General features: G+C 58.2%; 1 protein-coding gene across 4 annotated transcripts in view; it reads right to left on the reverse strand.

Moving 5' to 3' along the window:
- Positions 1 to 25,511, reverse strand: part of LOC140390088 (solute carrier organic anion transporter family member 2A1-like) — a 626,095-nt gene that overhangs the window by 59,189 nt on the left and 541,395 nt on the right. For all 4 annotated transcript variants that reach the window (XM_072474991.1, XM_072474992.1, XM_072474989.1 and 1 more), the window contains 2 exons: positions 21,554 to 21,755; positions 2,644 to 2,803 (listed from right to left, as the gene is read on the reverse strand). In XM_072474991.1, coding sequence (XP_072331092.1) covers positions 2,644 to 2,803; positions 21,554 to 21,755 — 362 coding nt within the window. The remainder of the gene's footprint in view (positions 1 to 2,643; positions 2,804 to 21,553; positions 21,756 to 25,511) is intronic.

Here is a 25,511-nt window from a genome sequence, read left to right on the forward strand (position 1 = left end):
GGCCCTCTTGACCGGCCCGTTCAGGCCTCACATTCCAAGTTATCAGCTGGATCAGAGGGGCTCTGCCCCCCCCCCCTGCCAACTAGCCATCTCCCTTTCTAGGCCAGCCACATGCCCGCGCCTTCCGCACCCTCCATTCCCCCAGGCGACGGACCCCCGCCCCGGCTCTCTCTCCGAACTCCAGCTCCCTTTGGCCAATGCAGCAGCAACTCAGTTCCCCCCCCCCCCCTCCCCCCCCCCCCCCCCCAGCTAGGTCCTCCCCTAGCTGTATTGCTCCCCCCATGGCACTCCCGTAAGTCAGCTGACTCCTGCTGACCCCGGCCTCTCCCGCCACTCCGTCGACCCCCCCAGTGTGAGAATCTCTCCTCCCCTCCTGGCAGTCAGCGTGTGCTCCTCTCCAACACCGCCCTTCCCCCTGGCCCCGCCCCCTTCCTTCCCTCACGTGGGAAAAAGCCCGCGCTTTCCACCAAGCTCGCCCTCCCTCCCTGGCGCAGCTCCCTTTTGCGGCCTTTTCTCAGCTGCCCCACCTCGGGCCTCCCCTTCCCCCTCCCCCCCGGCGGGGCTCCATCCTTCCAACCACCGACGCCCACACTCTCACATAACCCCCACTTCGAACCATTTACCCAACCCCACCCAGCACCAAAGAAAACAGAACAGAACATCCCCCAAAACACAATAACCACAATAACCCCCCCCTCGACACCCCCTCCCAACAAACCCTCAGTCCGTGTCCAACTTTTCAGCCTGGATAAAGGTCCACGCCTCCTACGGCGTCTCAAAATAATGGTGTTGGTCCTTCAACGTGACCCACAATCGCGCCGGTTGCAGCATCCCGAATTTCACCCCCTTCCGATGCAGAACCGCCTTAGCCCGGTTGTACCCGGCTCTCTTCTTGGCCACCTCCGCGTCCATCTCAGGACACACTCCCTGTCCACAAAGCGGTGGAACCGCACCATTACCGCCCGCGGCGGCTCGTTGGCCTTGGGCCTCCTCGCCAGGACTCGGTGAGCCCCATCCAGCTCGTTGCTTCGGGAAAGCTCCTGCGCCCATCAGCATGTTCAGCGTCGTGACCACGTATGCTCCAGCATCCGACCCCTTCACTCCCTCTGGGAGACCCAGAATCCGAAGGTACTTCCTCCTTGACCGATTCTCCATGTCTTAAACTTTTCTTGCCACTTCTTGTGCAGCGCCTCATGCACCTCCACCTTCACCGCCATGCCCAAGATCTCGTCCTCATTCTCCGAGGCCTTTTGCCGCACCTCCCGGATCGCCGCCCCTTGGGCCTTCTGGGTCTCGACCAGCTTATCGATCGATGCCTTCATCGGCTCCAGCAGCTCTGCCTTCAGGTCCGCAACACAGTGCTTGAGGAACTTCTGCTGCTCTTGTGACCATTGCGCCGTGCCCACGCTGCCTGGTCTCCACCCACCGCCATCTTGGTTCTCCTCCCTCGCACTTGTCGCTGCACCAAAATCACTTTTTTCACCGCTCCACTCCTGGTCCAATCCATACAATGCCGGGGGAATCATACTGTTGCCTTCCCACACTGGGAACCGTCAAACAAATGCCGCTGGGGCCTCTAAAAAGAGCCCAAAAGTCCGTTTCTGACGGGAGCAGCCGAACGTGCGACTTAGCTCAGCATAGCTGCAACCGGGAGTTCATGCGGCCCAGTGTTAATCACTGTGCCAGCATGCCATGCCTAAGCGGGGAATAAATGAGTATTGTATCAGAATTCAACTTGTGTTTAATATGTATTTTTTTCCTGTTGTTATAACTATTGAGAGATCCTGTGAGTCTGTCTATGTTTTTAAAAAAAAGTAAAAGTCACCTTGGTTACAGACCCTCCACCACAGATCATTCATGAGAGAATCATCATTGCAGAACCTTCAGGATTGAAGCACCATCACAAAATCTGTGGACACTGGGGTTCCACAGGAAGCAGTGCTCGGACCGCTGTTTACAATATTTATCAATGACTTGGAGGAAGTAAGAAAATGTATTATAGCGAAACTTACAGACAACACAAAAATTGGTGGGAAGGCAAGTTGTGAGAGGATAGAAATAGTTTGCAAAGAGATATTGATCGGTTAAGTAAGTGGACAAAAAGTTGGCAAATGGAGTATAATGTGGCTAAATGTGAAACGCTCATTTTGGAAGGGAAAGCAAAAGAACAAAGTATTATTTAATTGGAGAAAGACTAAAGCTGCAGCACAAAGTGACTTGGGGGACTTGTGCATGAAACACAGAAAAGTAGCACACAGGTGCAGTAGGTAATCAGCAAGGTGAATGGAATGTTGGCCCTTGTTTCAAGGGGATTGGAGTAAAGGGATGGGAAATCTTGCTGCAACTGTACAAGGAACTGGTGACATCACATCTGGGGTGCTGCAAGCAGTTTTGGACCCCAAAAGAACTGGACATTCAGCCAAAAGACATACATTCAGCCCCTCGAGCCTGCTCCGCTATTGATAGGATTATGGCTGATCTGATATTACTCAGATCCCCTTTCCCCGTAATTCTTGATTCCCTTACCGATTAAGAATCTATCTCAGCCGGGGACCAGATCCTTTGCACTGCCAATGTTTCTACAGGCAGGGAAACATTAAATTAATCCATCTGACGTTTTTGATTAACCTCAGTTACACTTACCAAAATCATCCTTGTGGAATGATTGAAGACAGAATCAGTGCAGCCGGCTTGACACGGTGACATATATTCTATGGTGTCAACTCCACACACTGGGTTGTATGTATAATCAAAGCAGAAGCAATGAGCATTACAGTTAGCCTTCAGAGAGAACGAAGAAGATCTGTGAAGGTCCAGAAATTACACAACAATGTTAAATCTGGCAATTCAATTGTACCTCAGTTCAAATAAAACAAACCTCAGTGCACTCGACAACACTAGTTTGTGACATATTAACTCGGTGAAAAGAAGTCCCCTGGATAGGTTGCATTCTAAGATATATCTAAGATATACACTGGTAGTAATTTTCCAAAAGTCCATCAATTTTGGAAAAGTCCCAGAGGATTGGAAAACTGTCAATGTAACACCTTTATTCAAAAAAGAATGCAGAGAGAGAATACAGGTCAGCTAGCTTAATATCTGTCATTGGGAAAATATTAGTGTCCGTTATAAAGGATGTAATAGCAGAGCATTTAGAAATATATAATATAACCAAGCAGAGTCAGCTGATTTCTTGAAAGGGAAATCATGCCAGACAGATTTATTAGAATTCTTTGAGGTGTTAGTGGGCAACACGGTAGCACAGTGATTAGCACTGTTGCTTCACAGCGCCAGGGTCCCAGGTTCAATTTCCAGCTTGGGTCACTGTGTGCAGTCTGCACATTCTCCCTATGTCTATATAGGTTTCGTCCGGGTGCTCCAGTTTCCTCCTACAGGTCCCGAAAGACGTGGTGTTAGGTGAATTAGGTAATTTGGACATTCTGAATGTTCCCTCTGTGTGGCCGAACAGGCGATGGAATGTGGCGACTAGGGTTTTTTCACAGTATCTTCATTGTTAATGTAAGCCATTTTGTGACAATAAAGATTATTATGAGCAGGATAGATCAATGGGACAAGTCGATATAAGATAAAAAGTTTTCGATAAGTTACTTAATCAAAGACTACTTAATAAGATAAGAGCCCGTGGTAATGGAGGTAGTTTATTAACATCGATAGAGGATTGGCTAACTGATAGAAGAGAGAGTTTGTAGAAGAGGGGTGCTTTTAGAATGGCAACCAGTGAAGTGCCACAGGGATCCGTGCTGGGGCCACAACTATTTGTAACATACGATGAGGTGGGAAGATATGTACAAGGTTACTGTTGATCCATGGTATACTGAAGATAGATGCAGGTTGGACTCAGTCCCTGAACCTTGATATTTAATACTTTCTGGTGATGAACTAGGCTATTGTATAGACAACAGTCATTGTATACTATCTCCTGACTTGGACCAAGGGAGTGAATGTACTATTCCAAGTTTGTGGATGAATCAAAAATGTGTGGTGAAAATGGCACAAAGAGTCTACAAAGGGATAGAGACAGATTCAGAGAGTGGTCTCAGAAACTTGTCAAATCTTTGTTTTCAAATGTTTTTAATCGGGTTTTGTACATGATATAAACACAGGTGTATATACATATGTATTATATATATACATATATATATATAGCAAAGCAAAACACAAAGGATTTGTGGAGATCTGGGGCGTCATTCTCCGACCCCCCGCCGGGTCGGAGAATGGCCGTTGGCCGCCGTGAATCCCGCCCCCGCCCAAGTCTCCGAAGGGAGAAAAGTCGGCGGGGCGTTAATGGCGCCGCTGCCGCGGAGAATGTCACGGGTCTGCGCAAGGCAGCCGATTTTCGGCCTGCCGATATTCTCCCTTCCGGATGGGCCGAAGTCCCGTCGACGTGATGACCGTTCACGTCGACATGAATCAAACCTCCTTTTCATCGGCGTGACCCGGTGCTCCAGGCTCACGCCGACCAGCGAGGAGGTGAGTGACGGCCTGGGGGGTTGGCTCTGGGCAGGAAATGGCGTGGCCGCAGACTGATTGCGTGAGGAGAGGTGTGTCTCGGCTTGTGTGTGTGTGTGTGCGGCGGGGGGGGGGGTGTGGTTAGAGTAGGCTGGGCTCCGGGGGAGTGCCGGGAGGGGGTCCGTGCTGGGGTGGAGGTTGGGGGGGGTCCGTGCGGGGTGGAGGTTGGGGGTTGGGGAGGGGGTCCGTGCCGGGGTGGAGGTTGGGGGGGGGGTCCGTGCTGGGGTGGAGGTTGGGGGTTGGGGAGGGGGTCCGTGCTGGGGTGGAGGTTGGGGAGGGGGTCCGTGCTGGGCTGGAGGTTGGGGGGGGGTCCGTGCTGGGGTGGAGGTTGGGGGTTGGGGAGGGGGTCCGTGCCGGGGTGGAGGTTGGGGGGGGGTCCGTGCTGGGGTGGAGGTTGGGGGTTGGGGGGGGTCCGTGCTGGGGTGGAGGTTGGGGAGGGGGTCCGTGCTGGGGTGGAGGTTGGGGGTTGGGGAGGGGGTCCGTGCCGGGGTGGAGGTTGGGGGGGGGGTCCATGCTGGGGTGGAGGTTGGGGGTTGGGGGGGGTCCGTGCTGGGGTGGAGGTTGGGGAGGGGGTCCGTGCCGGGGTGGAGGTTGGGGGGGGAGGTCGTGCTGGGGTGGAGGTTGGGGGTTGGGGGGGGGTCCGTGCTGGGGTGGAGGTTGGGGGTTGCGGAGGGGGTCCGTGCCGGGGTGGAGGTTGGGGGGGGGTCCGTGCTGGGGTGGAGGTTGGGGGTTGGGGAGGGGGTCCGTGCTGGGGTGGAGGTTGGGGAGGGGGTCTGTGCTGGGGTGGAGGTTGGGGAGGGGGGTCCGTGCTGGGGTGGAGGTTGGGGGTTGGGGTCCGTGCCGGGGTGGAGGTTGGGGGTTGGGGAGGGGGTCCGTGCCGGGGTGGAGGTTGGGGGGTCGGTCCGTGCTGGGGTGGAGGTTGGGGGTTGGGGGGGGTCCGTGCTGGGGTGGAGGTTGGGGAGGGGGTCCATGCCGGGGTGGAGGTTGGGGGGGGGGGTCCGTGCTGGGGTGGAGGTTGGGGGTTGGGGAGGGGGTCCGTGCCGGGGTGGAGGTTGGGGGGGGGGTCCGTGCTGGGGTGGAGGTTGGGGGTTGGGGAGGGGGTCCGTGCTGGGGTGGAGGTTGGGGAGGGGGTCCGTGCTGGGGTGGAGGTTAGGGGGGGGTCCGTGCTGGGGTGGAGGTTGGGGGTTGGGGAGGGGGTCCGTGCTGGGGTGGAGGTTGGGGAGGGGGTCCGTGCCGGGGTGGGTGATGGGTGGACAAATGAGTTGGTCCACCTGGCCAGGTTGCCAGCCTCCAACAGTTGGACCCATGCGGTCCATGCCACCTGGCTGGGGGGAGGAGGGGGTATGGGCAATGATGACATGTCGTCGTTCCCCTCCCCCCCACCAGGCCGTCATGTTTTCAGACCATCCAGCGATGTTGGCCGCCGTGGTGGCAGCCGCCCATGTCTATGTTGCCCTGGATGAGGAGGAGGAGGAGGAGGAGGAGGAGCGTGCCAGAGAGGCGGCGCAGGCTGCCGCAGAGGGGCAGGCGGCAGCCGCCCAGGCTGGAGGGACACCTGACCGACAGGACGAGGAGGGGGAGGAGGACGTCGCGGCCCCACGGCAACGGAGGCACCCGAGGGCGCCCCGTGTGTACCGGCCCCGGCAGTCATACCAGGACCTCACGGACCGGGAATGCAGGAGGAGACTCTGGATGAGCCGGGAAACCGTGGTACACATCTGCCACCTGCTGGCACACCTGTCACCGCGTGGCACTGGCGGGGGACACCCTCTCCCCGTGTCCTTCAAGGTTACGGTGGCCCTGAACTTTTATGCAACGGGGTCATTCCAGGCACCGAATGGGGACCTGTCCGGCATATCGCAGACATCGGTGCATCGGTGCATCCGGGCAGTGACAGATGCCCTTTATGCCATGGAGCACCGCTACATCCGCTTCCCCGTGGACCGGGCAAGCCAAGATGCCCGGGCCGTGGGCCTCTCTGCCGTTGCCGGGTTCCCCATGGTCCAGGGCGCGATCGATGGGATGCACGTCGCCGTGCGGCCACCTGCAGAGAACAGGGCCGTGTTCACTAATAGGAAGGGGACCTATTCAATGAACGTACAGGTGGTCTGCGACCACCGCATGATGATCCTGCACGTCTGCGCCCGTCACCCAGGCAGTGTACACGACTCATTCGTGTTGTCGCGGTCATCCATCCCCGGCATGTACGAGGGACGCCATCCCCGGCTGAGGGGCTGGTTGCTGGGCGACAGGGGCTACCCATTGCGATCGTGGCTGATGACGCCTATACGGAGGCCACGCAATGAGGCGGAGAACCGCTACAATGATGCCCATGTAGCGACAAGGGGAGTGATCGAGAGGTGCTTTGGCGTGCTGAAGATGCGTTTCAGGTGCCTGGACCTCTCTGGGGGTGCCCTCCAGTATCAGTCAGATAGGGTCGGCCGCATCATTGTGGTGTGCTGCGTCCTGCACAACATAGCCCAGCAGAGGGGCGATGTGCCGCAGGCAGAGGAGGGCGGAGTGGAGGAGCAGCAGGAAGAGGCCCAGTCCTCCCCAGATGAGGGGGATGGGGGCAATGGTCAGGGCAGACGGGGTAGACACAGGCGGGTGGCTGTCCACCGTTACCGGCTGGCCCAGCGGGCACAGGACAGACTGATAGACGCCCGCTTCACTGACTAGATGGGCGTGGGAATCGGGTAGTATGGCCACAGACCGCACTGTAGTATGACAACAGCCGACCACCCACACCCCCCACCCATCCACCCACCCAGCACCCTCACCCCCCTCCCCAACCCCACACACCCCACCCGCATGCACACCCCCCCCCCCAATTGCCGATCCACCGGCGGCACAACGGGCCGGGCTCACCCAGTTGCGGGTGGACGCGTGTCTATCGCAGGCCATGGAGGATGATGACAACCCGCCTCCGATGAGCTCCTGGCTCTACATCGTTGGACTATGTCTGACCCATGGCCACAGTACCACCATCCACCCGGACCATCCCTGCATGCGGCTGTGACACTGCAGCGCACGGTCACGTCCTCTGCCCGGGGGATGTTGATGGCGGCCCAGGGGGAAGGGGGCAGACTCACCTGGGGCTGAGGTAAGACCACCCGTCACACACACACTTGCGCTCAACGTACATGACACGCCCGCACACTTTGGACAGAGCACAAAGGCAGCTTCGGTAGGTGTAACATTGACTTTAATAACCAAAGGAGTTCATGCACGTGCCCTAGCCCCTAAAACTCATCTGTGCCCTGCACCCGTGCCAACTTACTCAGTGTCTAATTGTTTGGCCTTACGGGCCCTTTGACTACGTCCACGTGGTTCCCCAGTCGGTACAGCAGAACTGGAGGTGGACTCCTGTGATTCCTGCCCTCTGACACTGGATCCCTTTGGCGGCCGTTTCCTGGGGCGTCCTGGCCTAGATGGGCCAGGCTGCGGCCCGGGCGACTGGGATGGCGAGCTGCCAGCCTGTCCTGCCCGTTGCCCACCCGATGCACCTGGGACAGAAGGGGGGGAGTCCGAGGTGTCGCGGTGTACCGGGACCTCCCCTACAGAGGGAGCCGGGACGGACCACACCACCTCCTCCTCCCTCGGGGTGCCCGATGGCCCCCAGGCCTCTACATGGGTGGGGGATGCGAACGGACTGGCCATCCGACGCGCCCCCGACATCTGGCGCTGCCAGTCCTGGAGGCCCGTGCTGGTATCGACAGGGGTCTGCAGGTTTGCAGCCATGGAGCCCAGGGGGTTGTCGAACCCTGTCTGTGACAGTGCGACGCCGGCTCGCACATGGCCACTGGCGCCGATGCCCTCAGCGATGGCCTGCTGAGACTGGGCCATGGCCTGCAGAGACTGGGCCATGGCCTGCAGAGACTGGGCTATGGCCTGCTGAGACTGGGCCATGGCCTGCTGAGACTGGGCCATGGCCTGCTGAGACTGGGCTATGGCGTTGAGCGCCTCTGCCATCTGGCGCTGGCACTGGCTCATGGCCTCCTGTGAGAGGGCAGCCATTTCCTGGGCCACAGACGCTGCCTGCACGGAAGGCCCCAGGCCTCGCAAACCGTTCCCCATGTCTGACACCGTCGCACCCATTGCCTCCACCGCGGACGCCACCCGTGCGGTGTCAGCCTGGGTGGCACGCATGACCGGGACCACTCCCAGCTCCTGGACGCGGGTGGACTCCTCCACCTGCGACCGCAGCCACCGCAAGCCACCCGTCACCCTATTCGCTCGTCTCCGTGTCGGTGGTTGCATCGGATCTATGTGTGGGTGTGGTAACTGCAGGAACCCGGGATCCATCTGGGCGGCAGATGTTCGCTTGGCCTGGGCTGCCCTCCGACCGCCCGGTCCCTCTGCTGCTCCTACCTCCACCTGCTGTACCGGGACGGCTGTGTTGTGCGCACCAGTGAGTGTACCAGACGCCTCATCACTAAACTGCCCAACCGTGGTGAGTGTTTCTGCGATGGTGGAGGGTGTTGGTGACAGCAGTGGCGTTGTGTCGTGCTCTTCGTCCCACTCTGAGTCCATGGCACTTTGGGGTGGGGGTTCGTCTCCACCCATCCACTCTGACTCACTGTCCGGTATTTCGTCTTCCCGGGTAGGGGTGTCCTGGGTAGTGCTGTCCCGGGTAGTGCTGTCCCAGGTAGTGCTGTCCCGGGTAGTGCTGTCCCGGGTAGTGCTGTCCCGGGTAGGGGTGTCCTGGGTAGTGGTGTCCCGGGTAGGGGTGTCCTGGGTAGTGGTGTCCCGGGTAGGGGTGTCCTGGATAGTGGTGTCCTGGGTAGTGGTGTCCTGGCTCGGATGTGACGGGGGCCTGTGGCTGCCCCTCTCATCGCTGGGTGGTCGCTCCCGCACGTGACGGGGGTGTCGTCTCCCTGTTGCTCCAGGTCTCTCCGTCTCCCGTGGTGTGCGAGGGGCATCCTGCGGGCGTCGCATGCTGGAGGGTCCGGGTCTCTCCGTCTCCCGTGGTGTGCGAGGGGCATCCTGCGGGCGTCGCATGCTGGAGGGTCCGGGTCTCTCCGTCTCCCGTGGTCTCCGAGGGGCATCCTGCGGGCGTCGCATGCTGGAGGGTGCGGGTCTCTCCGTCTCCTGTGGTCTCCGAGGGGCATCCTGCGGGCGGTGTGCATCTGCGGGGATGGGTGCCTGGACGTTTGGTCCTGCGATACACAATGAAGCATGCATGGTTAGACATCAGGCAGTGATCAGGTGATACGGGGGAGGGGGATATAGGGGAGGGGGGATATGGGGACGGGCTGTTGGTGGCTCACTTTCTCGTGGGGCCCCGACCTCTGCATCAGCAACCTCCCGGTCCTCAGGTCCGCCAGCCAGTTCCAGGGCCCTTTCCTCGTGTACGGTCAGTGGCCTCTCATCAGCGGGCCCTCCTCCAGTCCTCACATGCTCCCTATTGTTGTGTGCGCGCTTCTCCTGTGGGGGGGGGGGGGGTGGTGGCAGGGGTAAAAGGCAACAGTGCTAGGCAGGTATATGAATGCACGCCATCGGTTGCGCGTGCATTGCAGAGGTTAAGGTTAGGGCTGGATTCACTTGGGGATATGGGGGATATGGGGGAGGGGGGGATATGGGGGATATGGGGGAGGGGGGATATGGGGGAGGGGGGATATGGGGGATATGGGGGAGGGGGGATATGGGGGATATGGGGGAGGGGGGATATGGGGGAGGGGGGATATGGGGGAGGGGGGTATGGGGAGGGGGGATATGGGGGAGGAGGAGATATGGGGAGGGGGGGATATGGCGGAGGGGGGGATATGGCGGAGGGGGGATATGGGGAGGGGATATGGGGCAGGGGGGGATATGGGGGATATGGGGGAGGGGGGATATGGGGGAGGGGGGTATGGGGGAGGGGGGATATGGGGGAGGGGGGATATGGGGGAGGGGGTATATGGGGAGGGGGTATATGGGGGAGGGGGGATATGGGGAGGGATATGGGGGAGGGGGGGATATGGGGGAGGGGGGGATATGGGGAGGGGGGATATGGGGGAGGAGAGATATGGGGGAGGGGGGATATGGGGGATATGGGGGAGGGGGATATGGGGGAGGGGGGATATGGGGAGGGGGGATATGGGGGAGGGGGGTATGGGGAGGGGAGATATGGGGGAGGGGGGATATGGGGGAGGGGGAGATATGGGGGATATGGGGAGGGGGGATATGGGGGAGGGGGGATATGGGGAGGGGGGTATGGGGGAGGGGGGATATGGGGAGGGGGATATGGGGGAGGGGGAGAAATGGGGGATATGGGGGAGGGGGGATATGGGGAGGGGGGATATGGGGAGGGGGGATATGGGGGAGGGGGGGATATGGAGGATATGGGGGAGGGGGGATATGGGGAGGGGGGATATGGGGGATATGGGGGAGGCTCACCCTGCCTGCTCTGACGAGGTCGTTCACCTTCTTGTGGCACTGGGTGCCTGTCCGTGGTGTTAGGGCCACAGCGGTGACGGCCTCTGCCACTTCCCTCCACAGACGCCGGCTGTGGCGTGGGGCAACTCTGCGGCTGTGCCCGGGATACAGGGCGTCCCTCCTCTGCTCCACCGCGTCCAGGAGCGCCTCCACATCGCGTGACTCGAACCTCGGGGCTGAGCGACGGCTAGCCATCCAGTCGGGTGTTGCGGTCGGGTGTTCCGGTCGGGTGGGGGGGAGCTGCGCGGCCTTATGAGCCGTCACGCCGTGCAGCGCGTATGACGCTGCACGGCGTGAACCATTGCGCAAGCGTGATCCCGTCACGTCGCTGCTAGCCCATTTCGGGCCGGAGACTATCGGCCCATTTTTATGACGTGACGCAAGTGGGATTTGCGCCGTTTTTTGCGCCGATCGGCGGACTTTCTGCCGATAACGGAGAATTTCGCCCATGTTTCCTCCCCTCTCTTCTATTTTCTCTTTAATTTTACAGAACATCAAACTCATATATATATACTCATATATATATATATATATATACAGAACATCAAACTCAATAGCAGGGGCACCTGGGTGGTGCCCTCATGCTATTTACATTTTTGGATTTAAATAGTTGGAGACTTTAACTTTCCCAACATTGAGTGGGATAGCAAAAGCTTTCGGGGCTTGGATGGGGAGAAATTTGTTGAGTGTATTCAGGAGGAATTTCCCATTTCAGTATGTGCATGGCCCGACTATAGAACAAAGAACAGTTCAGCACAGGAACATGCTCTTCAGCCCTCCAAGCCTGTGCCGATCACGTGTCCTATCTAGACCAACCGCCTGTATCCTTCTATACCGAGTCTGTTCATGTGTCTATCCAGATAAGTCTTAAAGGTCGTTAACGTATCTGCCTCAACCACCTCACTTGGCAGTGCATTCCAGGCCACCACCACCCTCTGTGTAAAAAACTTCCCCTACACATCTCCACTGATACTTCCCCCACTCACCTTGAACTTGTGCCCCCTTGTAATTGTCATTTCCGCCCTTGGAAAAAGTCTTCCAACTGTTCACCCTATCTATACCCCTAATAATTTTATACACTTCTTTCAGGTCGCCCCTCAGACTCCGTCTTTCTAGGGAGAACAATTCCAGTTTATTTAATCTCTCCTCATAGCTAATACCCTTCAAACCAGGCAACATCCTGGTAAACCTTTTCTGTACTCTCTCCAAAGCTTCCACATCCTTCTGGTACTGTGGTGACCACAATTTGACACTGTATTCTAAGTGTGGCCGAACCAACGTTCGATATGTCTGGAACCAGGGGCGTCATTCTCCGACCCCCCAGAGGGTCGGAGAATGGCCGTTGGCCGCCGTGAATCCCGCCCCCGCCGGTTGCCGAAGTCTCCGAAGGGAGAAAAGTCGGCGGGGCGTTAATGGCGCCGCTGCCGCGGAGAATGTCACGGGTCTGCGCAAGGCAGCCGATTTTCGGCCTGCCGATATTCTCCCTCCCGGATGGGCCGAAGTCCCGTCGACGTGATGACCGTTCACGTCGACGTGAATCAAACCTCCTTTTCATCGGCGTGACCCGGTGCTCCAGGCTCACGCCGACCAGCGTGGAGGTGAGTGACAGCCTGGGGGGTTGGCTCTGGGCAGGCGATGGCGTGGCCGCAGTCTGATTGCCTGAGGAGAGGTGTGTCTCGGGTTGTGTGTGTGTGTGCGGCGGGGTGGGGGTGGTTAGAGTGGGCTGGGCTCCGAGGGAGTGCCGGGAGGGGGTCCGTGCCGGGGTGGAGGTTGGGGGGTGGGGGGGTCCGTGCTGAGGTGGAGGTTGGGGGGGGGGGTCTGTGCCGAGGAGGGGGATGGGAGGGTAAGTGAGTTGGTCCACCTGGCCAGGTGCCAGCCTCCAACAGTTGGACCCATGCGGTCCATGCCACCTGGCTGGGGGGAGGAGGGGATATGGGCAATGATGACATGTCGTCGCTCCCCCCCCCCCCCCCCCCACAACAGGCCGTCATGTTTTCCGATCATCCAGCGATGTTGGCCGCCGTGGTGGCAGCCGCTCATGTCTATGTTGCCCTGGATGAGGAGGAGGAGGATGAGGAGGAGGAGGAGCAGCGTGCCAGAGAGGCGGCGCAGGCTGCCGCAGAGGGGCAGGCGGCAGCCGCCCAGGCTGGAGGGACACCTGACCGACAGGACGAGGAGGGGGAGGAGGACATCGCGGCCCCACGGCAACGGAGGCACCCGAGGGCGCCCCGTGTGTACCGGCCCCGGCAGTCATACCAGGACCTCACGGACCGGGAATGCAGGAGGAGACTCCGGATGAGCCGGGAAACCGTGGCACACATCTGCCACCTGCTGGCACACCTGGCACCGCGTGGCACTGGCGGGGGACACCCTCTCCCCGTGTCCGTCAAGGTTACGGTGGCCCTGAACCTTTATGCAACGGGGTCATTCCAGGCACCGAGTGGGGACCTGTCCGGCATATCGCAGACATCGGTGCATCGGTGCATCCCGGCAGTGACAGATGCCCTATATGCCATGGCGCACCGCTACATCCGCTTCCCCGTGGACCGGGCCAGCCAAGATGCCCGGGCCGTGGGCTTCTCTGCCGTTGCCGGGTTCCCCATGGTCCAGGGCGCGATCGATGGGATGCACGTCGCCGTGCGGCCACCTGCAGATAACAGGGCCGTGTTCACTAATAGGAAGGGGACCTATTCGATGAACGTACAGGTGGTCTGCGACCACCGCATGATGATCCTGCACGTCTGCGCCCGTCACCCAGGCAGTGTACACGACTCATTCGTGTTGTCGCGGTCATCCATCCCCGGCATGTACGAGGGACGCCATCCCCGGCTGAGGGGCTGGTTGCTGGGCGACAGGGGCTACCCATTGCGATCGTGGCTGATGACGCCTATACGGAGGCCACGCAATGAGGCGGAGAACCGCTACAATGATGCTCATGTAGCGACAAGGGGAGTGATCGAGAGGTGCTTTGGCGTGCTGAAGATGCGTTTCAGGTGCCTGGACCTCTCTGGGGGCGCCCTCCAGTATCGGTCAGATAGGGTCGGCCGCATCATTGTGGTGTGCTGCGTCCTGCACAACATAGCCCAGCAGAGGGGCGATGTGCCGCAGGCAGAGGAGGGCGGAGTGGAGGAGCAGCAGGAAGAGGCCCAGTCCTCCCCAGATGAGGGGGATGGGGGCAATGGTCAGGGCAGACGGGGTAGACACAGGCGGGTGGCTGTCCACCGTTGCCGGCTGGCCCAGCGGGCACGGGACAGACTGATAGACGCCCGCTTCACTGACTAGATGGGAGTGGGAATCGGGCAGTATGGCCACAGACCGCACACCATGGCAACAGCCGACCACCCACACCCCCCACCCATCCACCCACCCAGCACCCTCGCCCCCCTCCCCAACCCCACCCACCCCACCCGCATGCACACCCTCCCTCCCCCCCCCATTGCCGATCCACCTGCGGCACAACGGGCCGGGCTCATACAGTTGCGGGTGGACGCGTATCTATCGCAGGCCATGGAGGATGATGACAACCCGCCCTGCGATGAGCTCCTGGCTCTACATCGTTGGACTATGTCTGACCCATGGCCAAGTACCACCATCCACCCGGACCATCCCTGCATGCGGCTGTGACACTGAAGCGCACGGTCCCGTCCTCTGCCCGGGGGATGTTCCCCAGGGGGAAGGGGGCAGACTCACCTGGGGCTGAGGTAAGACGCACACTTGCGCTCAACGTACATGACACCCCCGCACACTTTGGACAGAGCACAAAGGCAGCTTCGGTAGGTGTAACATTGACTTTAATAACCAAAGGAGTTCATGCACGTGCCCTAGCCCCTAAAACTCATCTGTGCCCTGCACCCGTGCCAACTTACTCAGTGTCTAATTGTTTGGCCTTACGGGCCCTTTGACTACGTCTACGTGGTTCCCCAGACGGTACAACAGAACTGGAGGTGGACTCCTGTGATTCCTGCCCTCTGACACTGGATCCCTTTGGCGGCCGTTTCCTGGGGCGTCCTGGCCTAGATGGGCCAGGCTGCGGCCCGGGCGACTGGGATGGCGAGCTGCCAGCCTGTCCTGCCCGTTGCCCACCCGATGCACCTGAGACGGAAGGGGGGGGGAGTCCGAGGTGTCGCGGTGTACCGGGACCTCTCCTACAGAGGGAGCCGGGACGGACCACACCACCTCCTCCTCCTTCGGGGTGCCCGATGGCCCCCAGGCCTCTACATGGGTGGGGGATGCGAACGGACTGGCCATCCGACGCCCCCCCGACATCTGGCGCTGCCAGTCCTGGAGGCCCGTGCTGGTATCGACAGGGGTCTGCAGGTTTGCAGCCATGGAGCCCAGGGTGTTGGCAAACCCTGTCTGTGACAGTGCGACGCCGGCTCGCACATGGCCACTGGCGCCGATGCCCTCAGCGATGGCCTGCAGAGACTGGGCCATGGCCTGCTGAGACTGGGCCATGGCCTGCTGAGACTGGGCCATGGCCTGCAGAGACTGGGCTATGGCGTTGAGCGCCTCTGCCATCTGGCGCTGGCACTGGCTCATGGCCTCCTGTGAGAGGGCAGCCATTTCCTGGGCCACAGACGCCGCCTGCACGGAAGGCCCCAAGCCTCGCAAACCGTTCCCCATGTCTGACACCGTCGCACCCATTGCCTCCACCGCGGACGCCACCCGTGCGGTGTCAGCCTGGGTGGCACGCATGACCGGCACCACTCCCAGCTCCTGGATGTGGGTGGACTCCTCCACCTGCGACCGCAGCCGCCGCAAGCCGCCCGTCACCCTCTTCGCTCGTCTCCGGGTCGGTGGTTGCATCGGATCTGTGTGTGGGTGTGGTAACTGCAGGGACCCGGGATCCATCTGGGCGGCAGATGTTCGCTTGGGCTGGGCTGCCCTCCGACCGCCCGGCTCCTCTGCTGCTCCTACCTCCACCTGCTGTACCGGGACGGCTGTGTTGTGCGCACCAGTGAGTGTACCAGACGCCTCATCACTAAAGTGCCCAACCGTGGTGAGTGTTTCTGCGATGGTGGAGGGGGTTGGTGACAGCAGTGGCGTTGTGTCGTGCTCTTCGTCCCACTCTGAGTCCATGGCACTTTGGGGTGGGGGTTCGTCTCCACCCATCCACTCTGACTCACTGTCCGGTATTTCGTCTTCCTGGGTAGTGCTGTCCCGGGTAGGGGTGTCCTGGGTAGTACTGTCCCGGGTAGGGGTGTCCTGGGTAGTGGTGTCCTGGGTAGTGGTGTCCTGGCTCGGATGTGACAGGGGCCTGTGGCTGCCCCCCTCATCGCTGGGTGGTCGCTCCCGCACGTGACGGGGGTGTCGTCTCCCTGTTGCTCCAGGTCTCTCCGTCTCCCGTGGTGTGCGAGGGGCATCCTGCGGGCGTCGCATGCTGGAGGGTGTGGGTCTCTCCGTCTCCCGTGATCTCCGAGGGGCATCCTGCGGGCGTCGCATGCTGGAGGGTGCGGGTCTCTCCGTCTCCTGTGGTCTCCGAGGGGCATCCTGCGGGCGTCGCATGCTGGAGGGTGCGGGTCTCTCCGTCTCCTGTGGTCTCCGAGGGGCATCCTGCGGGCGTCGCATGCTGGAGGGTCCGGGTCTCTCCGTCTCCTGTGGTCTCCGAGGGGCATCCTGCGGGCGTCGCATGCTGGAGGGTGCGGGTCTCTCCGTCTCCGGTGGTCTCCGAGGGGCATCCTGCGGGCGTCGCATGCTGGAGGGTCCGGGTCTCTCCATCTCCTGTGGTCTCCGAGGGGCATCCTGCGGGCGTCGCATGCTGGAGGGTGCGGGTCTCTCCGTCTCCTGTGGTCTCCGAGGGGCATCCTGCGGGCGTCGCATGCTGGAGGGTGCGGGTCTCTCCGTCTCCTGTGGTCTCCGAGGGGCATCCTGCGGGCGGTCTGCATCTGTGGGGATGGGTGCCTGGACGTTTGGTCCTGCGATACACAATGAAGCATGCATGATTAGACATCAGGCAGTGATCAGGTGATACGGGAGAGGGGGATATAGGGGAGGGGGGATATGGGGACGGGCTGTCGGTGGCTCACTCGCTAGTATGCCCCCGACCTCTGCATCAGCAACCTCCCGGTCCTCAGGTCCGCCAGCCAGTTCCAGGGCCCTTTCCTCGTGTACGGTCTGTGGCCTCTCATCAGCGGGCCCTCCTCCAGTCCTCACATGCTCCCTATTGTTGTGTGCGCGCTTCTCCTGTGCGGGGGGGGGGGGGGCAGGGGTAAAAGGCAACAGTGTTAGGCAGGTATATGAATGCACGCCATCGGTTGCGCGTGCATTGCAGAGGTTAAGGTTAGGGCTGGATTCACTTGGGGATATGTGGGATATGGGGGAGGGGGGATATGGGGGAGGGGGATATGGGGGAGGGGGGATATGGGGGATATGGGGGAGGGGGGATAGGGGGGAGGGGGGATATGGGGGATATGGGGGAGGGGGGGGATATGGGGGAGGGGGGGGATATGGGGGAGGGGGGTATGGGGGAGGGGGGTATGGGGGATATGGGGGAGGGGGGATATGGGGAGGGGGGATATGGGGGAGGGGGGATATGGGGGAGGGGGATATGGGGGATATGGGGAGGGGGATAAGGGGGAGGGGGATATGGGGGAGGGGGGATATGGGGGATATGGGGAGGGGGATATGGGGAGGGGGGATATGGGGGAGGGGGGATATGGGGGAGGGGGGATATGGGGGAGGGGGGATATGGGGGAGGGGGGATATGGGGGAGGGGGGGATATGGGGAGGGGGGATATGGGGGAGGAGGGGATATGGGGGAGGGGGGGATATGGGGGAAAGGGTATATGGGGGGGTATGGGGAGGGGGGATATGGGGAGGGGGGATATGGGGGAGGGGGGATATGGGGATTTGGGGGAGGGGGGATATGGGGGATATGGGGGAGGGGGGATATGGGGGATATGGGGGAGGGGGGATATGGGGGAGGGGGGATATGGGGAGGCTCACCCTGCCTGCTCTGACAAGGTCGTTCACCTTCTTGTGGCACTGGGTGCCTGTCCGTGGTGTCAGGGCCACAGTGGTGACGGCCTCTGCGATTTCCCTCCACAGATGCCGGCTGTGGCGTGGGGCAACTCTGCGGCCGTGCCCGGGATACATGGCGTCCCTCCTCTGCTCCACCGCGTCCAGGAGCGCCTCCACATCGCGTGACACGAACCTCGGGGCTGAGCGACGGCCAGCCATCCAGTCGGGTGTTGCGGTCGGGTGGGGGGGAGCAGCGCGGCCTTATGATCCGTCACAGCGTGAACCACTGCGCAAGCGCGGATCCCGTTACGTCGCTGCTAGCCCATTTCAGGCCGGAGAATATCGACCCATTTTTCCGACGTGACGCAAGTCGGATTTGCGCCGTTTTTTGCGCCGATCGGCGGACTTTCCGCCGATAACGGAGAATTTCGCCCATGATTTGCGAACTTTTATACTCAATGCCCTGTCCGATGAAGGCAAGCATACCATATGCTTTCTTTACCACCATTTCCATCTGTGCTGGTACTTTTAAGGATCTGTGGACCTGCATACTTGGGTAACTTTCAGTGTGACTATGTTCCTGATGGTTCTGCATTTATTTTATAGCTCCCACCTGAATTGGATCTACCAGAATGCATCACCTCGCATTTGTCCAGGTTAAATTCCATCTGCCATTTCTCTGCCCAACTTTGCAGCCTACCTATAATATCCTGCAGTCCTCATCACTGTCCGCAACTCCAGCAATCTTCGTATTATCTGCAAACTTGCTAATCAGACCAGGTACATTTTCTTCCACGTCATTAATATATATTACAAAGAGCAGCCGTCCCAGTACCGATCCCTGTGGAACACCACGAGTTAGAGACCTCTATTCAGAAAAACACACTTCCACTGCTACCCTCTGTCTTCTATAACCAATCCATCCAGCTAGTTCACCATGTGATTTAATCTTTTGCACCAGCCTGCCATGAGGGACCTTGTCACATGCTTTACTAAAGTTCATGTAGACAACATCCACAAGCCTTCCCTCGCCAATCATTTTTTCACCTCCTCAAAAAGCTCAAGTAAATTAGTGAGACATGACCTCCCTCGTACAAAACCATGCTGCCTGTCGCTAATAAGACCAAATATGCCTATGCACATGGGCGGGATTCTCCGAGGCCCCGCCGGGTGGGAGAATCTCTGGGGGTCGGCGTGTATCCCGCCCCCGCCGTCCTCCCAATTCTCCTGCCCCCCAAAAACTGGCGTGGCGTGAGTCGCACTGCCCGCTTTGGAGAACGGCAGGGTCCGGCGTGACTCAATGGGCCCCGGGGCTGTCTGGATTCTCCAGCCCACGATGGGCCGAAGTCCTGCCCGTTCTATGCCGGTCTCGCCGGCGTAAATTGGAGTTGGTCCCTTACTGGCAGGAATTGGTGGCGCGGGCGGGCTCCGGGGTTCTTGGGGTGTCGCGGGGGGATCTGGCCCCGGGGTGTGCCCCCATGAAGGCCTGGCCCGCGGTCAGGGCCCACCGATCCGTGGGCGGGCAGGCAGGGGGGAGCACGGGAAGCATTTAAACTGAAAAGCTCACCAATATGAAGAGCCACTAACATCTGTGAGCCACCCCATCCTCAGACATGCCAAGACTGAGTCCTCCCATGTTGGCCCCATGTTGATTTTATCTGGGTCCCCGAATCCCATTCAGTCCCTCTGTCACTGGCATGCTGGAGAGTGAAGGTGACCTGAGCGCTCACCTCCAATATCCCATTTGGACGAAAGGTCACCAGGTTCTCATTTTCATACGGATATTGTAAATCGTGCCAGTGTGACGTCACACTTGCAACCACTGAATATTCAGTGAGTAAGAGAGAAGACTCACTAATGATATTATAATGTATTAAAATGAGGTTCCCGGCCTTTCGCTGTGGATTTATCATCCCGCCGGTGGCGAGGGTCCTGATAAATTGGAAATTGTGATCTCGCTGGAGAGAAGTCTGATTCTCCGCAGGCATCACCATTCTCACGAAAGGCTTCCTTCCTCAGGTGAGCCATCCTCCTGAGTCAGCAGGCTTCCCAACACCCTCCATTGACACCTGAGTAGGCACCGCTGACAGATCCACCCACATCACGCCCAGGCACATGCAACCAAGTACAGAAACAAGCATATCGGTGAGCTTTAGTTCAATAGCTCAAATAGTAGTGCACTGTGGGATGGCATGGCACACTCACAAGAGGAGCCGGCAGAGGCGCAGAGTGCCAGTTGTTGGAGGATTGTTGGTGCTCAGGACAAAGCTGAGTCCGAGGCACATGATGAGTCTCTGGAGTTGTCCATTAGGTGGTAGATGCTGGATGTCCAGTGGGATGCATGGGGAGATCTGACGGAGATTCAGGAGGGTCCACGTCTCTGTCATGGAGTCCATGTGGAGCCTGAGCGCCACTTTAACTCTGAGCAGAGTGCACAGCCTCCTCCTTGGGGAAAATGGTGACTCTCATGGAGAGACAGCTCCAGGAACAGAATCCCCTGTTCCGAGGGCCATGCTCGGACCTGCAATCTAGCACACCAGCAGTAATGGTGGGCAGCACGGTAGCCTTGTGGATAACTCAATTGCTTCACAGCTCCAGGGTCCCAGGTTCGATTCTGTCTTGGGTCACTGTCTGTGCGGAGTCTGCACATCCTCCCCGTGTGTGCGTGGGTTTCCTCCGGGTGCTCCGGTTTCCTCCCACAGTCCAAAGATGTGCGGGTTAGGTGGATTGGCCATGATAAATTGCCCTTAGTGTCCAAAATTGATCTTAGTGTTGGGTGGGGTTACTGGGTTATGGGGATAGGGTGGCGGTGTTGACCTTGGGTGGGGTGCTCTTTCCAAGAGCCGGTGCAGACTCGATGGGCTGAATGGCCTCCTTCTGCTCTGTAAATTCTATGATAATCTATGATAATCTCAGGAGGTCATTGTCTGTGTGAGAGATGGATGAATAATAAATGGGCTTAATGAGATTGCAGAGTTCTGAGATTCCTTATCTGGATGTCCTTGTGTATGGATCACATACAGTTACAGCAAGTAATTAGGAAAGCTAATGGAATGTTATTGTTTATTGTGAGGGGAATTTTTAAAAAGTAGTGAGTTCATGCTTCAGTTGTACAGGGTGAGCAACATCTGGAGTACTGTGCACAGCATAGAACATAGAACAGTACAGCACAGTACAGGCCCTTCAGCCCATGATGTTGTGCCGGCCACCTATCCTAATCTAACATCAACCTAACCCACACCGCTTCAATTTACAGGTTCAATTTCTGTACAGGCTGAGGATATTCATGGAAATTGTGGTCTCGCTGGAGAGACGTTCTTTCTGAAGCCTTCTCATCCTTTTCTCTTGCCTGAGGTGTGGTGATTCTCAGGTTAAATTAGCAGCAATCAGCTCTCCCCCATAAAGGGAAAAGCAGCCCATATCATCTGGGATTATAGTGACTTTATTTTTTTATACACTGGTCAAATGGTGGGAATAGGTTTCTCTGCACTGGTGTAGTCAAGAGGTGAGGCTGATCGCAACAAACATAGCAAATATATACAATTACAAACCAGTATTTTTTAATTGAGTCACACATCAATTAAGAGATTTCCTTTTCTCCTTTTCATTTATATTGACAGATAATTATTCCCAAACTCAGGATTACCTGTTGACATTTTCCATGTAATTGATTCCAGCAATCTTCTGGGTTGAACATCCCATGAAAAACAGGGGAATTGTCAGAATAACAACAACAGTGAGAATGCAGGATGCAAACCAGGGGATCTTCACCAGGGCGATGTTGAAACGCTTCATAAAGAGTCCACCGAGGACCATCCCTATAGCAAGAGCTGGTAGAGTAATGGACCCTAAAAGATGGAGAAATAAGGACCCATCAGAGAAATCTGCCACATTTCAACATTGGGTGATGTTCACGTTTGTCATAATGGGTGGAATTCTCCCATCCTGCCCACACTGGGTTTTGCATTGCGTAGGATGGGAGGATCTAGAAAGAAACAAGGGGCGGGATTCTCCGATCCCCCGCCGGGTCGAAGAATCTCCGGGGGCTGGCATGAAACCCGCCCCCGCCAGCTGCCGAATTCTCTGGCGCCGGGGATTTGGCGGGGGCGGAAATCGTGCCGCGCCATCGGCGGCCGCTGGTAGCGGCCCCCCCCGGCGATTCTCCGGCCCGTGATGGGCCGAGTGGCCGCCCGTTTTAGGTCGGTCCCGCTGGCGTAAATTACAACAGGTACATACAGGCGGGACCTGGCTGCGTGGGCGACCTCCGGGGTCCTCGGTGGGGGGGGGGGGGGGGGGGGGGGCACGGGGGATCTGGCCCCGGGAGGTGCACCCACGGTGGCCTGGCCCGCGATCGGGGCCCTCCGATCCGCGGGCGAGCCTGTGCCGTGGGGGCACTCTATTCCTCCGCGCCGGCTGCTGTGGACCGCCACGATGACCGACGCGGAGATGAAGCCCCCCCTGTGCATGCGCTGGGATGACACCCGCACACTCTGGCGCTCCCGCGCATGTGCCAACTCGCGCTGGCTGGCGGAGGCCGTTCGGCTCCGATTGGCGTGACGCCAAGCCCCTTCCCCCCCGGCCGGCGCGGCGCAAACCACTCTGGCGCGGCCTAGCCCCTGGAGGTGCGGAGGATTCCGCACCTTTGGGGCAGCCCGACGCGGGAGTGACTCACGCATGAAACAGTTTGAAATTCTCCTGATGGCGGCTCGGTTATCCTGCTACCTGGTGGAATGAACACCATTTGTATCTCATGAATGCTCATTAAAACGGCAGATTACCAAAATCCCATTAGGCCTTCCAATCTTCTGTCATACCAGTGGCCAATCACATCAGCCTCAAACCAGTGGCTTGCACATGGCGGACCCCAGTTCACTTGAGACTTTTGTGGTGAGTGCAACATACAGAGTCTACCTCCTATTGCGCTACATCATTCTTGTGCTGAACGCCACTCTGCTGCGTCAGACGGCTTCATGCCCACCAGCTCCATGCTGAACTAGTCATTATGGATAGCACTGTGTTGTGGGATACATGGACCTCCCCCTCCTTCCCCACCTCCAATGGACCAAAGTTCGACCAGGGATTGGGAGTAAGGTGAGGCAATGTTGATGAAACAATGTCGAAGGAAGGCAATGTAAAGATTGACCAATGAAAAAGTGGTGGAAGGGTGAGAGAGCATGATGACAGGCAGAGGTGCACGGAGGTAGAAATGAGGATGACAAAAAATGGAAGGCAAAGGGAAGACCGAGGGAAAGGCAGCTGGACCCTAACAAGGCTACATGAAGTACACACAAACAATGAGTCAAAGTGATGCAACATAATCTACTGGAAGGGAATGTACATATACTCCATATTTAAATTTAGATTTATTGTCACTTGTACCGAGGTACAGTGAAAAGTATTGTTCTGCGTACAGTCCAGCCAGATCGTTCCATACATGAAAAACATAGGACATATGATAAATACACAATGTAAATACATAGTCATAGACATTGGGGGAAGCTTAGGGAGTGTAGTCCTACAACAGTAGAGCAGATGTGTGGAGAAATCACTTCAGTCCAGAAGAGGGTCCTTCAGGAATCTGGTAACAGCAGGGAAGAAGCAGTTTTTGAATCTTCTCCAGTCCCTTCCAACCTACATTCATGATTCCTCCGGTGTCGTACATCATCTTCTAGTTCTCCGGTCCCAACTGCCTCCTCTTTACCATGGATGTCCAATCCCTCTATACGTCCATTCCCCACCAGGATGGTCTGAGGGCTCTCAGCTTCTTCCTCAAACAGGGGCGAAATTCTCCCCAAACGGCGCGATGTCCATCGACTGGCGCCCAAAACGGCGCCACTCAGACGGGCATCGCGCCGCCCCAAAGGTGCAGAATGCTCCGCATCTTTGGCGGCCTAGCCCCAACATTGAGGGGCTATGCCGGCGGCGGAGGGATTTCCGCCCCGCCAGCTGGCGGAAACGGCCTTTGTTGCCCCGCCAGCAGGCGCGGAAATGACATGTCGGGGCGGCGCATGCGCGGGAGCGTCAGTGGCCGCTGACAGTTTCCCGCGCATGCGCAGTGGGGAGAGTCTCTTCCGCCTCCGCCATGGTGGAGACCGTTGCGGAGGCGGAGGGGAAAGAGTGCCACCACGGCACAGGCCCGCCCGTGGATCGGTGGGCCCCGATCGCGGGCCAGGCCACCGTGGGGGCACCCCCCGGGGTCAGATCGCCCCGCGCCCCCCCCAGGAACCCAGAGCCCGCCCACGCCGCCTTGTCCTGCCGGTAAATAGGTACTCTAATTTACGCCGGTGGGACAGGCAATTTATCGGCGGGGACTTAGGCCCATCTGGGCCGGAGAATCGAGTGGGGAGGCCTGCCAACCCGACGCGGCCCGATTCCCGCCCCCGCCGAATATCCGGTACCGGCGGGGGCGGGATTCACGGCGGCCAACGGCCATTCTCCGACCCGCTGGGGGTCGGAGAATGACGCCCCAGAGGTCCGAACAATCCTCATCCACCAACACTCTCCTCCATCTGGCTGAACTTGACCTCTCAATCAACAATTTCTCCTTTAACATGTCTCAGTTCCTCCAAACCAAAGGTACAAGAATGGGTTCCAGTTTTGCCTGTCTCTATATGGGGCATGTGGAACATTCCTTGTTCAGTCTTACTTTGGCCCCATCCCACAATTCTTTTATATGGATGATTGTTTAGGTTCCGCTTAATGTTTGGGTCTGCACCTGGAAAAATTTATAAATTTTGTTTCCAATTTCCACCCCTTATCAACTTCATTTGGTCCACTTCCTTTCCCTTCCTTGACATTTCAATTTCTTTTCAAAAAAAAAAAATTTTATTAAAGTTTCTCAACACAATTTTTCTCCCTTACAAACAATAACCCCCCCTCCCTCGTAACAAAAAAAACCCGAGAAATCGCGCAGAGCAAGATATAGTGATAGGGGATTCAATTGTAAGGGGAATAGACAGGTGTTTCTGCGGACGCAAACAAGAATCCAGGTTGGTATGTTGCCTCCCTGGTGCAAGGGTCAAGGATGTCTCGGAGCGGCTGCAGGGCCGCAGGGGGAATTGTAGGGGGAGGGTGAACAGCCAGCTGTTGTGGTGCATATAGGTAAAAACGGGATGAATTTAGGGAGTGAGGAGTTAAACTAAAAAGTAGGACCTCAAAGGTAGTAATCTCAGGATTGCTACCAGTGCCACGTGATAGTCAGAGTAGGAATGACAGGATAGCTAGGATGAATACGTGGCTTGAGAGATGGTGCAAGAGGGAGGGTTTCAAATTCCTGGGACATTGGGACCGGTTCTGGGGAGGTGGGACCTGTACAAATCGGACGGTCTGCATCTGGGTGGGACCGGAACCAATGTTCTCGGGAGTGTGTTTGCTAGTGCAGTTGGGGAGGGTTTAAACTAATGTGGCAGGGGGATGGGAACCGATGTAGGAAGTCAGTGGGGACGGAAACAAAAGGCAGGAAGGGAGCGTGTGTAAAGCATGACCAGAGAAAGCAGGGGAGAGAGCAAGGAAAGTCTACATTAAACTGCATTTATTTCAATGCAAAGGGCCTGACGGGCAAAGCGGATGAACTCAGGGCATGGATGGGCACATGGCACATTATA

The sequence above is a fragment of the Scyliorhinus torazame genome, chromosome 14, assembly GCF_047496885.1.
Source record: "Scyliorhinus torazame isolate Kashiwa2021f chromosome 14, sScyTor2.1, whole genome shotgun sequence".
NCBI lineage: Eukaryota > Metazoa > Chordata > Chondrichthyes > Carcharhiniformes > Scyliorhinidae > Scyliorhinus > Scyliorhinus torazame.